Here is a 15780-nt window from a genome sequence, read left to right on the forward strand (position 1 = left end):
AGAGTAACTGAGGTGAGATACGAGGACACTTACTCAGGGCCAAAGGTTAATGCCTCCCCACATGACGAGGGGTGGTATCTGAGGAATCCAGAGGCCACCACGCAGCTACTGACCTTTGCCCGTGGATCTGAGGGACAGCGCTCACCAGCTGCAGGGTCCTACATGTACCCGAGCAGAGACAGTCTGGAGCAGAAACTGAGATACTGTTGCCAGAAGAAAGTGGTTAACATCAGTAAACAGATCGGGGAGGGGGGGGGAAGATGGCTTCTGGCTTGATTTGTCACAAGCCCTGCTAACACCAAACTCGAGCATGAGGACAGTGCCCAAGAGACAGGAGGCTCACGAGACAGTGCCTATGTAAATGACGCTGGTAAAGAACGAGAGGATTACCTTTCCGAAAGATTAGGAGGATTACTTTTTCAAACGGAGCGTCTCTTTCCCTCTCCCAACAGCTCCTGGTCCTCCACAGGGCTTTTCAGCCCATCAGTAGCGCTCCCCGGATGCTAACAGGGCAACTCAGCACCTGAAGCGGACCCCAAAGGGAAAACGGGCACATTTTAGGGGCCGTACCGCTCGTGCCGGCCACCCTCCCGTCGTGCCATAGGAAACAGGGTGACGGTGTCTAAACAGCCCAGCTGATTTTGCCTCTGGTGAGATTTTGCTTCCTCTGCTCTCCGTCCGCTGCGGAGAGGGCGAGCTCTTCTGCGCGGCCGCTGCCTCTGGTACGGCACCCACCACGGAGGCGTTTGGCTACTACAATCCAAACAAGAGGGTGCGTGGGGGGGGGTTAAACTGCCGAGCGGCCGCTCGCTGTTTGTACAACCACCCGCCCTGGCAGAGCACCCTACGGCACCCCACAGCACCCGGCTGCGGCGGCGCGCGTTCGTCCGAGGTGAGCCGGGGACGGGGCCGGCGCGGATGGCCGGCGCCAGGTCGTGCCTCGCCGCGGTGCGAGCGCAGCTCCGCAGCCGCTGGAAGCGGCGGGTGGATAATCCGGAGCAGCTGCTGGCATCCCGGCTGTACCCCAGGAGCGATCAAAGCCCAGCAGTGGCCTGGCTTTTCCAGTGTTACCAGGAGCAATGGAACAGCGTCAAGGATACCTAGGAATTTCCCTTTTATCGCAGCTGTAGCCACAGAGCGTTTATATGAAGCAGAAGGGATAAGTGACCCAGCTGTCAAGTATTTTCCTAATTCTCTCCGCAGGCAGAAGTGGTAGGCACATTTTCTCCCTGTCCTCATTCTTAAGGATCCAGCAGAAGTGCTGTACCAGTGCTGGGAAAGTGGGGCCAGATGAGGTCTCTGGAGGTCAGGTACCGCTTTGTGGGTCTTGCAGCGAAGAGATTCACTAAAAGTGCACATATATTATACTCCCATTACTACGCTGCAAGTCAGACACAATTTGAAAGCAAACTTTGGGCCTTCAGAGAAGGACTTACCAAGAACAAGTCCTTAGGAGACAAAAAAAATTATTTAAATAAACAAGAGCACATCACTTAAGTGTTTCATTGTTTGCCAAATGGTTTACACGCACCAGTGGGAGCTAGGGATAAAAGTGTTTGCATTAGAAACTGCTAAGAAGGCCTATTATATCGCACTTCCCAACAAAGCCCAGGCTGTTATCCCGGCTGTGATCAGCCTCGTTGTGCAACAAACACGATCAAAGGGAAAAGATCACAAATGCTTCCATATGAGAAACGCCTTGACCACTAAAGGCGGGAATCATGCAGGCGGTATAAGGTGCCACTCATCTCACCGAGTGTCCTTGAGAACTATAATGTGACATACATGATGATAATTGGAATCTGCAATTAAAGAGTAAGAAGATGCTACAACATTTTTTTTTCCAGAGCAGTGTTTTCCAGTTCAGTTTATACGGTTTGTTCCTGTGCCGAAAAAGTAGCAAGAACTACAAAAGCTCACTTCATTTATAGTCCCCCTACAAAACACTACACAGACCTTATTTCTTAAAAAGTGAAACTAAAAGTTTTTCTTGATATGTATTAGTTTATCATATTTACTGGTAAAATAGGAAAAGAAATATTAGTCGTGCCACATGCTACCAAAATCTCTACACTAAATACTTGAAAATATATATTATAAATAGGTATTCCACATGCACAACAGACACATGCTAGTTTATGTGAGTTATGAAAGGACTAGGCTGAAAATATGCAGACTTCAAGACCGTGTTTTAAGAAATTTTAACTAAAAACACATGCAGAGTATGCATTCTAGCAGATAATTACACATAGAGTGGAGCACGGCTCATACAGAAAATAGAAACAGTGGAGCAACATCCACTTTTTTATCTAATAAGAGAAATAGATGTATTATGAAAGTACTTCCTATTTTCCTTTTTAAAAAAGCTAATTTTCAGGCACTACAGGTCACCCACCTCTAGAATGTCACTAATCTAATCTACAATGTGTAAACACAACCAGATTTACAAGATCCAGGAGAATACTATTTTTAACATCTTCCCTTATCCAAAACAACAGCTTGCTAAAAAAAAAAGGGGGGGGGGGGGAACGTAAAAATCTCAGATTAAACATGAAACCTAGAAGATGACAAGGCCAGTCCTTCTCAATTGACAATTCCTTCTTATTCCTATCTTTTACCCTCCAAGAACTGGGGAGGCTATATTTAAAGGCCTCACATATTTTCTCCTGTTCCCAGGATACTAAGGAATGTGAGATAAAATGAGTAAAAGGGTGACCTCTTTACTTTAAAAGATTGCTGACAAGTTTTGTTCAGGTAAGGAGGCTGTTAAGTACTTTCTTTACCTGAGATTTCTGCAAGTTTTTAACAGTAAGAAACCTCGGATGTCTGATCTACTTTTCCTGTAAAATCTTTTATTTCATTTTTCTTCATATTTTTTAATCTACTTTGAGCACGGATACGGGGCAGGGAATACATTCAAGTATAAGATGCCGCTTTTCAAATACCTGCTCTTTACTTGTCTGAGATGACTAATGTAGCTATAAAACTCTGCACCATCAATCCAGGAATCGCAAACCTACCTTAGTTGCTTTTGAAAGTGTTTTTGTGTACAAGCTTTGTTGGAGACGGCGAACTTGATAGGATGGCAATTCTCGTTACTTGCTAGTAAGGCCAGGCTGAAACCTCATTGTTTTTGTTTCCTAGAGAAAGAAATGAGATCACATCTGCATTTTATAAAAGCTCCTGAATAGTTGCTGATCAACAACAACCAGCAGCCAAAGCTTTGCCTCTAGAAACTTGCATTGTTTTGCAGTTAGAGCTGCTAGATAACTGTGTCCTCGTAAAAAGTCTGGTTAAGTCATTTAAGCTCTGAAACCGAGAACCGTACTCCCTTGAACAGCTAGCAGAAATTGTTACTAACAAGAATTGTATGCAACAGGCTCCGGGCTGCATAATTTGGCTTCCTTTGTTCTTTAAAGGATACTCATCGTCAGCTCAAGATCTGCTAGTATTTCTAGCTTCTATGAAGTAAGGCTATTTTGAATTAGTAACTCAAATGTAAATGGAAAAAAATGCACTTTCCTATCTGTTTTCTGGGGTTTAATATAAAATCTGCAAAGGCTTTAAAACAGTAGGCTAGGGAGCCAGAGCTGCTGTGGGAATTAAAAAGTCGTGTGTGTAAAAAGCGTTCACACTATTTGCTGTGGGTTAAGGCACAGGGGTTTGGGGAAGGACTTGTAAAACCCTCTGCCTCTCTCCAATTTCTCTGACAAGCACGTTGGCTGAATTTTATAAGGACTGGTCTAGCAGTGAATCTAGAAGAGAGGTGACTTTTGCCTGTTGCCCCACGGCTGTCTGTCACTCCAACCCCACCGAGCTCTGGGGGCTCCTGCCTGTAGCAGGGCAGCGGTGCCTGGGGCTGCCTGGCTCGCCTCGCCGCGTCACGGACCGCTTTGCCCAACTGTTCCTAGAAGCAGGAGTTGTCCTCCTGCCCAAGCTCCCTTTTCTGTGAATTAGGGCAAGCCCGTCAATCCTTCTTTCCCAGTTGTCGTTGAGGGCTATCGTATATCGGGCTGGTGTACTCCTGCCAGAGAGGCTCCTTACGCTTGCCCAGGATGGGCACCGCGGACACGGTCGTGCTTTGCTTAGCTCGGGATCACACGCAGCTCAGGGCAAGCATTGCCCTGATGCCAGAGCGCACGTGCGAGCTGGATGTGCTCTGAGCCTGAAGCAAATGAGCGAGCTGTGCTATAAACCCCCCCACAAGCTGCTGGATTGGAAGGAATTATGAAAAAGTGGGTTCTGGGGTAGACTTGGAGCATGGGAGCTCAGGGGAAGGAATCAGCCACTGGGCAGCATGGCCTCTTCGTGGGATACTGGTACAGGGCTGGGAATGGGGAGGTCTCGGAATGCCCTCTGCCAGATCTGACTCTTCTCTACTCACCCCATTTCCATCTCTCTCCATACTTTTCCTCCTCCTCTGTTGGAAATACCGCAGAACAAGGGCTATGGCTCAGAGATGCAGCAGTCTATTCCACATGCTGGCATCAACTTGTCCTCCTACAAACACACAGACTGTGCTTAGGGATGGATGGCATGCAGAGAGGAGATAAGAGCTTCTCCTGTAGCAAGAAAATGGTAGCCAGTTACATGGGAACAACAAGGAGGCATGGAAGAGGTCACCGGGTTCCCTTCCTCTCCATCACATGTAAATACCCGCACCCGCAGGTACCCACAGCTTACAATAACACGCGGACGGGGTCTAGCAGGACCAGGTTGCCCCCAGTAACTACAGCCAGGCAGTAGTTTGCCCCAGGTTCCCCCCCTCCCCGAGATGAGAACCCAGGCACCTTACGGCCAGCTCTTTGCATTGTGTTGCCCGGGTAAAGCACAGGCTGTTGGGAAAGCCTCCGCCGCCCTCAGCCCACCTCCCAAGGAGCATTTTACACCACAGCACGCTATCTTCATCCTGCAGGATGTCCTAGCTATCTAGTAATTTGGGGGCAGGGATCAAGTGGCCTTGCACTTAGTCATGAGCTGCTTGCCACATCCCTACCAGTAAAAGTGGCAATTTTTCCATCTTCACTGGAGACCCGTGCAGATATCTAACTTGTAACACTAAAAGGGTCTCTTGGTAGGGTGTTCTCCAGGTAGGTCCTCAGCCTTAACAGCCACTAACCCTTTCTCCAAATGCAAACTAGTGCACACCTATTGATTTCAAGAACCCTGCAAAGATAACTTATCACGATGGATCCATTAACCCCTCTTGGAATTGCATAACCTGCTGAACTATTACTGTGCACAGAAAGCTAAGTGGGGTATTAGAGGAGATAAAATAATCTGCTAGGCAAAGGACATTGTTACGGCTGAGGAATAATGTTCTCCAAGGGCTTAATTTCAGGTTGATCTAGGAAGACGTATAAGACCATACACTTCAAAATCGAATGGGGACAGCTCTGCGTAGATGCAGCTGCAGGACACAAAGTAGCTGGCTCAGGACAGGGTCCATCCCTGCAGAGTGGCGTAAAGGTATAGCCCTGAGTGTTTTATGAGGGTCAGAAAGGACAGTAAGCGCTGTGGGTTGAATTTCGTGAAGGGCATTGTCCTCTTCTGGGATATCAGTGATAGGAAATACATACATTTTTTCCACAACGGAGCAGAACCAGGCCGTGAGGAACTTGAGCCCATTCACTGTAACCTGGAACTCATGCTGAGGCCGAGGAACTATTCACCAGTCCCCTGTCTGGGATTTTCTTCATTCCTTCCTTGCCCCTAGAACAGTGGTTTTCAATCTGTAGCCTTTGGAAAGGAAAGGTGGAAACTGTCCCCGGCGGACACAAAGCGTCCTTGGTAACCCTGAATTGGGGGTTTTAAAAAAGGGGTTTACACCTCTGCGGGAAAACTTCCAAGACCTGCCGCCCCAAAGCGTGGGAAGCCCGTGCCCTGTTGCTGGGGGGGGGGAAGCGAAGGACAGGGCAGACACCCCCACAGAGGCAGCGGCTGGACCCCTCGCCGGCAGCTCCGGGCAGCCCCGAGGGGGGTCCCTGGCTGCGGGTAGGACCCCCCCACCCCCCCCCTCGGTCCCCTATCCAGCCCCCCCGGGGTGCAGGACCCCCCCCCCCCGGCCCGCCTTGAATTTCCCACCAAGCAGCCTTTGTCCTGCGCGCAGCTTCTGCCGGAGGAACCCCGCGGGGGGGGACCCGGGTGGGGGTCCACGGGGTCCGCGGGACCGGGGCGGGCCGGGCCGGGCCGGGGGGGGGGGGGGGGGTCCGCGGGGCCGGGGCGGGGCGCGGGGCGGTGCGCGGCGGGGCGCGGTGCGGTGCGCGGACACACGTGGCTCAGCCCCCCCCAAAAAAAGGCACTCCCCGCCGGCGGGAGCGGGCACTTCGTACCTCGGTCCCTGCAGAGGCCCCGTCGGTTCGGTCCGGGCGTCGGGTGCCGGCGAGCGGGGGGTCGCGGTTGGCCGTGCGGAGGTAAAGCCCCGCGGGGGTCGGGGCAGCCCTACCTGCCGGTACTATGAACCTGACAGCCGAGAACCACCGCGTCCCGCTGAACGACGGGAACAGCATCCCGCTCTTGGGGCTGGGCACCTACGCCGACCCCCAGAAAGTAAGTCCGGGGGGACCGGGACCCCCCGCTCCGCTGGCGGGGGCAGGTGGCGGCCGCCCTCGCCGCAGACCCCCCCCTTCTCTCTCCCCGAGCCGGGGCTACTGGCCTGTTCTGTTCCCCCTGCCTTTCCTCCCCTCCCGGCTATTTCTCTGGTTTTTGGGGGGGGGTTTTTTGCGCCTTTCCCCGTGCAAAGCTAAAGCCCGAGCTCTCCCGTGAGCAGGACGGGCAGTGCGCGGCGCGCAGAGGAGGAAAAGGTGGGAAAAAAAAAAAAAGAGGAAAAAAAAATTAAATAAAATAAAATCCCACCCAGCTTGCGGTGTGCTGCTCACCGCACCCCGCTCCGCTCCGCTGGGCGCACGGGAAGGGGGCGCGGGGGGTCGGGGAGCGGCTCTGCCGCTGCCCCGGGGGCTGGGGGTCGGGGGGGACCCCTGGGGTCCCCGCAGCCACCGGGAAGGGATGTGACACCCGGCGAACTCCGGCTCCCTCTGTCCCGAGAAGCCCGGAGCTGGGGGGGGACGGGACACGGGACGGTGCTACCGGGTCCGTGTCCCCCCCGGGCCGTCCCCGCTGCCCCCTTTCTCCCCCCCGGCACTGAGCCGATCGCAGATAAGATGAGCGATTTCGGACCGTCTTGCAGCTGGCCCCCGCCGCTTTCCAAGGAATGTTCCTGAAACAAAGACCCAAATTCCTGCATCCTGATTCCTGCGGCTGCCACAGCTGACTGCCAGCGGCCAAACCACTCTCAAATATTCTGCATCCTTCGGTTTTGCGTGACCCGGGCAGGCATCCCATCTAAGTGTCCCTGGTTCGGCTGCGTCGAGGCTGTGGGAGCACACCTGATGCTTCTTCCCTCTGCGCACCTCGCTAGCTGCTGCCTTTCGCTCTCTTAAACTGCCTGATCTTTCAGCAGTTCTTTTTTTTTTTTGTTTGTTTGAAGAGTAGGAAAACAGATAGCGTGGCCAGAACCCTTCTTGTGTAATAGCATCGGAGTTGAGGTGGAATATTTTGTGTACGACTCCACGTACCGCAAGGTAATTAAAAATACCGTTTTAAAGAAAACGCTCGATTAAAGCCATTTAACAACCACTAATTAATTGTGATAAGGTGTATTAATAACAGTGTCAAAGATCTTCAATAAACACTGCTGCAGGCAGTGCATGAGTGATGCAGAAAGGGTGTGAGAAATCCCCAGGGCTGCCGATCCCCCCCGGTTAATAGTGCTGGTTTACATGGGAAGAATTAGTGGGAATCTGCAATTTCAGAGGCTGGGCACTGTCCCCCGCATCATTAGAGTTTCTGGAGATATTTTCAGCTAGTGCGTTCTTTGAATAATGGTTAGTGAAACAAAATTAAGCTCTCTAACAGGAGTTTTAATGTAGCATAGCCGAACATTGCATAATTCAGTGACAAAATAGCTCTGAGCAAACTTGAAGCATCTCTCTCCAGACTTGTATATCATGCCCCCAACCCTCAAGTTGCAATTTTACAGTAGTTTTAAGTTGGGAAAAACGAGGCTGCCAGCAGAAGGGGTGCTCCTGCCCCACTGCACATCCCGCCTGAGCCCGATGCTGTGGCATTAGCCAGGCTCAGGCTGGGAGCTCAGAGTGGCAAGTAACCTGCCGGAGCTGAGAAGGGAGGCAGACGGGATTCCCCTTTTGGAGGCAGCTTCTCAGCCGTGCTATAATCCTGCTGAGAGTTCATTCTGCAGAAATTCAAATGTCCCAAAATCAGCACAGCAACAGTCCTGCTCCTTCTGCCCCTGCCCTGACAAAATCCCGCCACCCCCTTTGCCCTCCCGTGGGTCGAGGTGGACAGTGAGCCTTCGCGCGGAGCTCAACCAGCCAAAATGAATCACTTTTAGGTAGGGCTGGTTTTCAGCCGAATCAGCTCCAGGTAGTGGCTTTTTGCTTTTCACGTGTTTCTATCTATCTCCTTTGTTTTCTGGTGACAGAAGGGGGGATGACAGGACGATAGCAGCAGGGCATTGCTATGGCAACTCCAATTTCCAGCAGTTTGAAACTGCTGCGTAACTGCACCCTCCGTGGGGACGGGTGCCCGTACCCAACCACCCATTCTCTCTCCCTCCGCGTTTGTAGGAGTTTGATGTTCTGAGCTGTCTTTCTCTTTCTACACGGTAAACATGTTAGAAAGTTGTAGGTGGGAGGAGGAGCTGAGAAGAGGTAGAGAAAGCAGCACTGATAAGGCACTTGCAAAAGTCTCATTTTCGCAGACGACCAGGTGAAACACGATGTTTATCTGGAGGAGCTGGGCTGAAGCTTTACGCTAGGGTTAGGACTGAGTATTTGAGTCAGGGAACTTGTCACAGAGGACAGCTGGGGAAACACAGTAGCTACAGGATTTGTTGCAGAATTTTTTGCAGCTACTGGTTGGTGATGGGGCAGGATGTTTAAATAGGTCACGGCTTAAAGCTTGCCCATCTCAAAAAGGCTGCTTTGCTGACAAGGGGGGGGAACGACGACACTTCTGTCAACACCTTGCAGTGGCAGCAAAGTGCCGCTTAGCTGGGACAAGCTGCTCTGCTGAGTGCTGACTTGCGCCTGGCGCAACTTCCACCGGGACGCCTGGCGAGGTTTCTGTCCTGTTTCTCCTACCTAGAGAGCTGAAAGGCTTTGTGGCAACTCGGGACCGTTTCAAGGTTTATCTTAACAAGTGAGGCTATAAACTAGCACTGACATGTTTCCCTTAAAATGCTTAGCTGTAGCCTTTTGTGGCTGAATTGCTTAAGAAGCAGCATCTGAGCCACCCATTTTCCAGCAGTGGGGGCAGGCAGCTGGTGGTAGCAACAGTGCCAGCCATCCCCAGCACGCTATTTCTGCTCATGAGTCAGATCTCCGCGACTTCTAGTCATTTTGTGCTTTGATATAAAATACAGAGCCATTCATTTGTCAGATTATTCATCTTGCTCTTGGAGGCAGATTTTTTTTTTTTCTTTTCAAAGGTTATTCACCCTGGCACCTCCATGTCAGAGCAGCTTGTCCAAAACAAATCTGTTTTCTCAATCTCGCGCTATAGCCCGGTAGCTCGTAATGAGCCCAGAGTGTTCTTCCTGAAGTGCAGGAATGCGCTTGCTGGTTAAGCAAACCAGGCAGATCTAGTTAGCCACGGAGCAGGGAAATCTGCTTCTGCGATGGTCGGTTACAAGAAAACAGAGGCAGGAGGCCAGCTTTCATGTTTCGGGCTTTGTCTGGATAAACTGCACAGCAGTGCCTTCAGAATTGAAATGTGTCAGCAGCTTGCCTTGCTCGTCTTAAATAAGTTAATTGTTCTCCCAAAAACAACTTTGAGAGATAAGTCATGCTTCTCCAGTTGTGAAACACAGAGCAAAAAATAAATATATCGACCGAAATTTGGTCCTGTGTACAAGTTTACTGACTCAACAAAGTACATCACTCAACTGGAGTAGAGCTGGACTGCTGTGGAAAAAGGTCTATTTGATAATCAGATTAATTTTAATGGAACACTCTTTCCCCCAAGGTGCAAGAGAACATTTCTTCTGCTTGATACAGGTCAGGATGACAAAAGTTCAGCTAATTCTTTGAGTCCGAAAACACTGGTAGTGCAATGTTGGGGGTTTCTTTTTGCTTTACTCTCCTAGCACAGCAAGAAAGAGCAACGAATCCATTTGCTACCAGCTCATCTGCTAGAGAAAGACCAGTCTTCACTGGGTCATAGAATTAGTGATAAATTTGGGTTGTTCATCAAGAAAAGCACTTAGAAATATTTTTTGCTGCTTTAACTAGTGTTTCCTATCCTTACTTTTAAGGAAAGGTAATAATTGTATAACCAAAAAGCTTAGTTTGCTTTTTGGCGCTGACTTGGTTGAAGTTGGTTTTGCGTTCTCCTTCACACAGGGAAGGAAATGCATAAGTTGTATCAGAGTCTTGCCTACATAAATTAGGCTGTTTGTCCTAGCAAGGATGGACTCAAGCGAAACCCTGAAAATCTCAGTCACCAACTCCTTCCCCTATTCTCTCTTCCCTTCCCCAAATATCCCCTCTCCTCATGGGTTTGGGAGGGAACCGCAGCAGGAGCAGGGAATCTGGACTATCAGGGCCCTCCAGAGGGCTTTAAAATTCTGCCTCTGTCTGGCTCTGCAGATCCTTCTGGCAAAGCCCCACGCGTGCAGGAGCCGCTCCGCCGAGGCTCCAGCAGATGTGCCGTGACCAGCTTTCCCTCCCCGAGGGCCCCCCGAGCCGTTGACCCAATTCTCCTGGGTATTAAATAGATGGGGGGGGGGGGGGGGAGGAGGGAGAGGGCAGCCCCACAGGGGAGGGTGGAGGAGGACAGGCCCCTTGATGAGCCCGTGGCACGGGCACAGAGCCGGATCAGCCCCCCGCCACCTCCCAGCATCGACGGCTCAGTTCCCAGCACAGCCTGGCGAGTGGTACCGGTACTCATCTGGAAGTGGATGGGGCGTGGGGATGAGCAGGCTTAGAGGGGAAAGGTGCTAAAAACACTCCTAAATCCTGGAAATCCTATGCCTCGTTAAAATTGCACTTGTGCCTGCTTCACTTTATAATTCAGCCCTGTCAACACAGCTAAGATGATCAGCCCAGTACGTCCACATAAATACTCGCTGTCTCCCTGGAAGGTCAAGGGGCCTTGGCCGCAGCTCCTCTCCTGCCTTCCTGTTTTGACTGAGGGAGGAGAGGGCTCGGAGGGAAGGTTGTAGCAACCACACTGTACACAGGCGCTGCTTCTGAAACATTAGATTGGGCAAAGCACTCAAGAATAGCACCGGGTGAGGGTTTTTGGAAAGTTGCGACTTTGCTAAAAATGAGGTTCGGAGGTAGCCAAATCCATTCATAAATTGGAAGCAGTTTTGTGGAATAGTTTCAGGCAAAACAAATGGCAAAGCATTTCATTTTGGGCACTGGCAGTACAAGCTGAGGAATCAAAGGATTATTAAAGCAGTTGGAGGTAGCAGTTGCCTTTCCTTGAATAGCCCGCTGGTGAGGGAATCCGCACAGGCAGTGGGAAACCAGATTCAGTCCTCCTCCCCGCCTCCGGGGATTAAATTCATATCACACAGCCCAGGGAAATAACGTGATCGTGGGGGTATGTGATAGCTAGAGAGAGGCAAGAAGAAACATGCACGGGCTGGAGCGGGAGGAGCGCTCTCCCCACGGGAGAGCATGCTGCCCACCAGCCCCACGGCTTTGGATGCTGAAGAACTCGGTATGGCATCCAGCCAGGAGGGAGAGAGACCCGTTTCCCCAAATCCTTAACTACCACAAAGTAACCCTTGTGAGCGCCCAGACAGTCTGGGTTTTGTTTAAGAAGAAATTGCTGGCTTGAATCAGGGGGAGGAAAAGTTCATCCAGGGCTCCCTTATCCAATCTAAGTGACCAAGTAGAAAAATCTGTTTTGGATAAGTAAAAACACTGTTTTGGCACCCTGAATTACTTTTTACACCCAAGCTAGAAGCTGAACAGAGTAACTTTTCGTTTGTACAGGCCTAACGGCCCCTAGTGCTCTCGTAGGACCTTTTATGCCAAAAAGTTCCTCGCGCAAGCATATGCACGCACAAACTATTTCAATCGCTCTTAACTGTGCAGGCTGCATCTCTGCTGCGGGCTGCCTGCCTTTGGAGCTGCCGTAGGCTATCTTTAAGTCAAAAGAGGTAATAAGTGACTTGTCCCCATGATGCTATCTGGATCTCCGAGCAGCAGTAAGGGTGGATTACACACAATTTAATTCCCTCTGTTTTCCTCCTGGCCCTCACCGGCTTCTGAAACATGATCAGCTGGAGACAGCAATGATTCCAGATGACTTTTAGAGAAAGTCACCTGGCCTGACCCAAAGCTATGAAACGGATCATGTACTGAAAGTCCCAGGAAGGAGTGACACCTGAGATCTCTGGAGACAGGGCTGAAGCTTAAAGGCTTCCACTTTTTGTTCTCTTTCCTGCAAATTTCTCCTTCTCTGACTCAGACAACTGTCTTACTCCTTCCTTCTGAGGTAAACCTCCCACTCGGCTTCTAGATATTTACTTGAAATAGATAAGAGGCAGTGGCAAGAGCAGGAACTGCCCTAACATGCAAGTGTCCTTACAGCCTTGGCTTGCTTCCCACGACAAGCTATTAAAATAAATATATTAAGAAAATACCACAGTCCTTTTAACGTGAACAGTTACACATGAAAATGTGTTTGAACTCAGCAAGTACTGAGTCTGAAGTTAGCTCTGTAATGAAGTGATCTTTATGAAGCTACATGAAATCACCGCAGATGTAGGCCAGGGAGATATTTTGCCTTTTTCTTCCCTAAACAAAGCTGGGGGGAGTCACCTGGGATATTTGGCTATGAAGCCTCATGTTTATGCCCTGAACCTAAGAAGCTACGAAAGTTCCCAAAACGAAATTGTTTTTTTTAAAAGTTGTTGGGCTATATCCCCTGACCAGCATTTCCAAATGACATTGTGCCCCTTTACAGTCCCTTTTGGTAACTGCCACTGGCTTTCTCAAGCCATTTGCTTTTTAAGCAGGAGTATTACCTCATGTGGTACGAATTTTTCTTGTCTTCAGGGAGCACTTTAGAGCAGCGGAGCCACAGCTGGCCGACACATAGCAACACGTGGCCTTTCAGGGTTGGGATTTCTGAGATGTTTCAGAGGGTGGCCTTATGTTCCCTTGGTCTCTGAGGATATCCTAAAACCATACTCCCAAGCTGAGATCTGTACTCTTGAGGCAAGGGCAGAAGGGAAGGAGGTACGTTGCTGCAGCCCAGGAAGAGAACTGTGCCTCATCTGCTACACGTCCTGGAAGGCTCCTTGCCTGCCTGTTAGTAAACTCTTTGCCTAGCCTTTGCGCTGAACGATATTTATCCTGAAACCATAAATCTGTAGCCAGATCACTCACTGACAAAGTCGTGACTCGGTTTCACACTAAACTAACTAAACCATACTCAGGTGGCGTGCCTTTCCTTTGGTGGCTTGTATCCTGGTGTTGAGCGATGCCCTCGTTTCCTAATCTCTCAGATTTTACTCCTAATTCCTCGACTAAGTCACAGCTACTGTCAAGACCCAGTTGCCAAGAGAGGATAAAGGCAGGATTTCTTGGTATTTGGTCTCCAGATGCCTCGAGGAGGCGCAGTAGCGGGCGTCAGCTTTTAGCAGGTAGCAGAACAACATGGCTTTTGGGCAGGAGCGTGGCTGCTCACTGGAAACATGATCAAAAGCACTGTGAGTAAGCAGATACAGGAGAAGGAGTCTGCGTGAGGATTCAAGAAACTGCAGCAACTCTGGGCTCTACGATTGTCTTAATCCATCCCTGCTGTTTGCTACAGAGATGGCAAATATGCCAGAGGGTGAAGGATGAACCGATGAACACTTAAGATACTGCTTTCACAGATTGGACTTCTTATGGCAAATAAGTGAGGGTACAGAGTAGAAGAATGCACTAAATCAAAAGTGTCTCAAATTCTGCCTTCATCAATGACTTTTGCTAAAAGCTTAATGTTGCATGACGCATTTTAACGTTCCCTTTCATATATGCTTTAATGGCATATTTACCACCTACGAAAAAACAGAGTTCGTTTATCTTGCATTCGCCTTTTCTCCTCTGCCATACAAATTTTCTGTTCTGCCGCTGGAACAGTCTTTACACATTTCTGTGCCTTCAAGACTTCGTCTTCTTGGTGTTCAGCCATGACCTCTCCTCCCCTGCCTGCAACACCTCTTGATGCCTCAATTCTTGCTAGATCCCTGTAATCTCTTGTTATACAATGGAACATTTTTGGCTGCATAAAGGCAAGATTGCATCTTTATCTCATTAAGAAAGGAAAATTAAGTCATCTAATTAGAAAAAACAGGTAATCTGAAAAGGTAGCTGCTTTTTTCTGAAAAGTGACAGGATCAAAAACTCCTGGCTTTTGTGTACGAACTGTACTTTGACTGTTAGTGTCGGATTTTAAAGTAGGATTTGACAAAATTACTTATCACTCTCTGTCAAGCTGGAGGAAAGATTCTTACGTGCAACTTTCTTGAGGACACAAGCTCTGTTAGTATGACTTTGATTTGCACAAAACCCATGGCTTTGAGACACTGCTGAATTTGCAGAAAGGCTCATTTACCTCCATGTATCTTCTCTGCTGAAATCTCTGTGGTTCTTCATTTCTATGAATCCTGAAGCTTAATAGAAAACAAATTGATAGTATGACTAATCTCTACTTTGTGCCAATGGCTTCTGTGGTGTTTCCAGCTATGAACACAATTAGTGTGTAATCATGTGTGGCAGATTAAAAGCTGCATTTATTGAAACGGTCAACATGTAAAATTCCTGATGAGGATGGGCCCTGCCTCGTAGATGAGGGTGAATGAAAGACTAACTTCCTAGCTACAGATTTCATCAACCTACGGAGGACTTCTGAGCTAAATGGGCACAAAATTGCTAGTCCTGTAAAATAGTGTATTTTTTAGTTTGCTCTGAGGAGTAGATTGTGCTTAGAATTACTCCCCCCAAGCCTGAGCATGCCTTAAATTACATGCCTTCAAAAAAACTCTTCTTAAAAAGATAGAACCTCTAACCTACGCTGACATCTCAGCTGCTATGTGAAAACATTTTCAGACAACTCCAGAACAAAGAGACGGAGGACTTCTACTAATGAAACCATTGACAGCCAGATAATCGCCTGGCCCCGTGCAGCGATGCCTGCCTAATCCAAGCAGAGGCGCTGGCTCTTACAGCCAACCTGGCACCGCGTCACTTGGCTCCTGAGCGTGGTACCGACACATGCGATCTTGGACACCGCAAGAGTGCTCCAGAGGAAAATGTTCCCAGAGCAAGCTGACATTTAGGAGATGACAACTTTGTCTGGGAGTCGGTACGGCTTTCGGATAGTGGATATTAGATGCCAACATCACCCACCGAGCTACATGTCTGGCTATAACATAGGGTAGAATTGCGTTTAATCAGCCCAGATCCAAAACTAATAGAAGATTAATCCAGATAAGCTTTTAGGACAGTAGCACTACCCAAAACCTGTCATAGGGATTCTTGTTTGAAAAGTAACCAAACAGAAAGCAGACCTTTTCCATTCCATAGCTGCGTACTGCAGTGACAAGCGCTAGCTGTTTCAATATACCCCTCTTCCAAAAACTGCAAAGCTAGCTGTTACCAATGCAATAATACCAAGGCCAATTACTGGCACGCAAAAAAATATTTTTTTTTTTCTCTTTTCCTCTGGCTTTCTAAACGTGTTGGATTTTTAACC

At 49.2% G+C, this 15780-nt stretch overlaps 1 protein-coding gene across 1 annotated transcript in view; it reads left to right on the forward strand.

Moving 5' to 3' along the window:
- The first annotated feature begins 6314 nt into the window (after nt 1–6314).
- Nucleotides 6315–15780, forward strand: part of AKR1D1 (aldo-keto reductase family 1 member D1) — a 35567-nt gene continuing 26101 nt past the window's right edge. Inside the window, exon 1 of the mRNA XM_069807512.1 lies at nt 6315–6549. Coding sequence (XP_069663613.1) covers nt 6457–6549 — 93 coding nt within the window. The 5' untranslated portion in view covers nt 6315–6456. The remainder of the gene's footprint in view (nt 6550–15780) is intronic.

The sequence above is a fragment of the Haliaeetus albicilla genome, chromosome 19, assembly GCF_947461875.1.
Source record: "Haliaeetus albicilla chromosome 19, bHalAlb1.1, whole genome shotgun sequence".
Taxonomy (NCBI): domain Eukaryota; kingdom Metazoa; phylum Chordata; class Aves; order Accipitriformes; family Accipitridae; genus Haliaeetus; species Haliaeetus albicilla.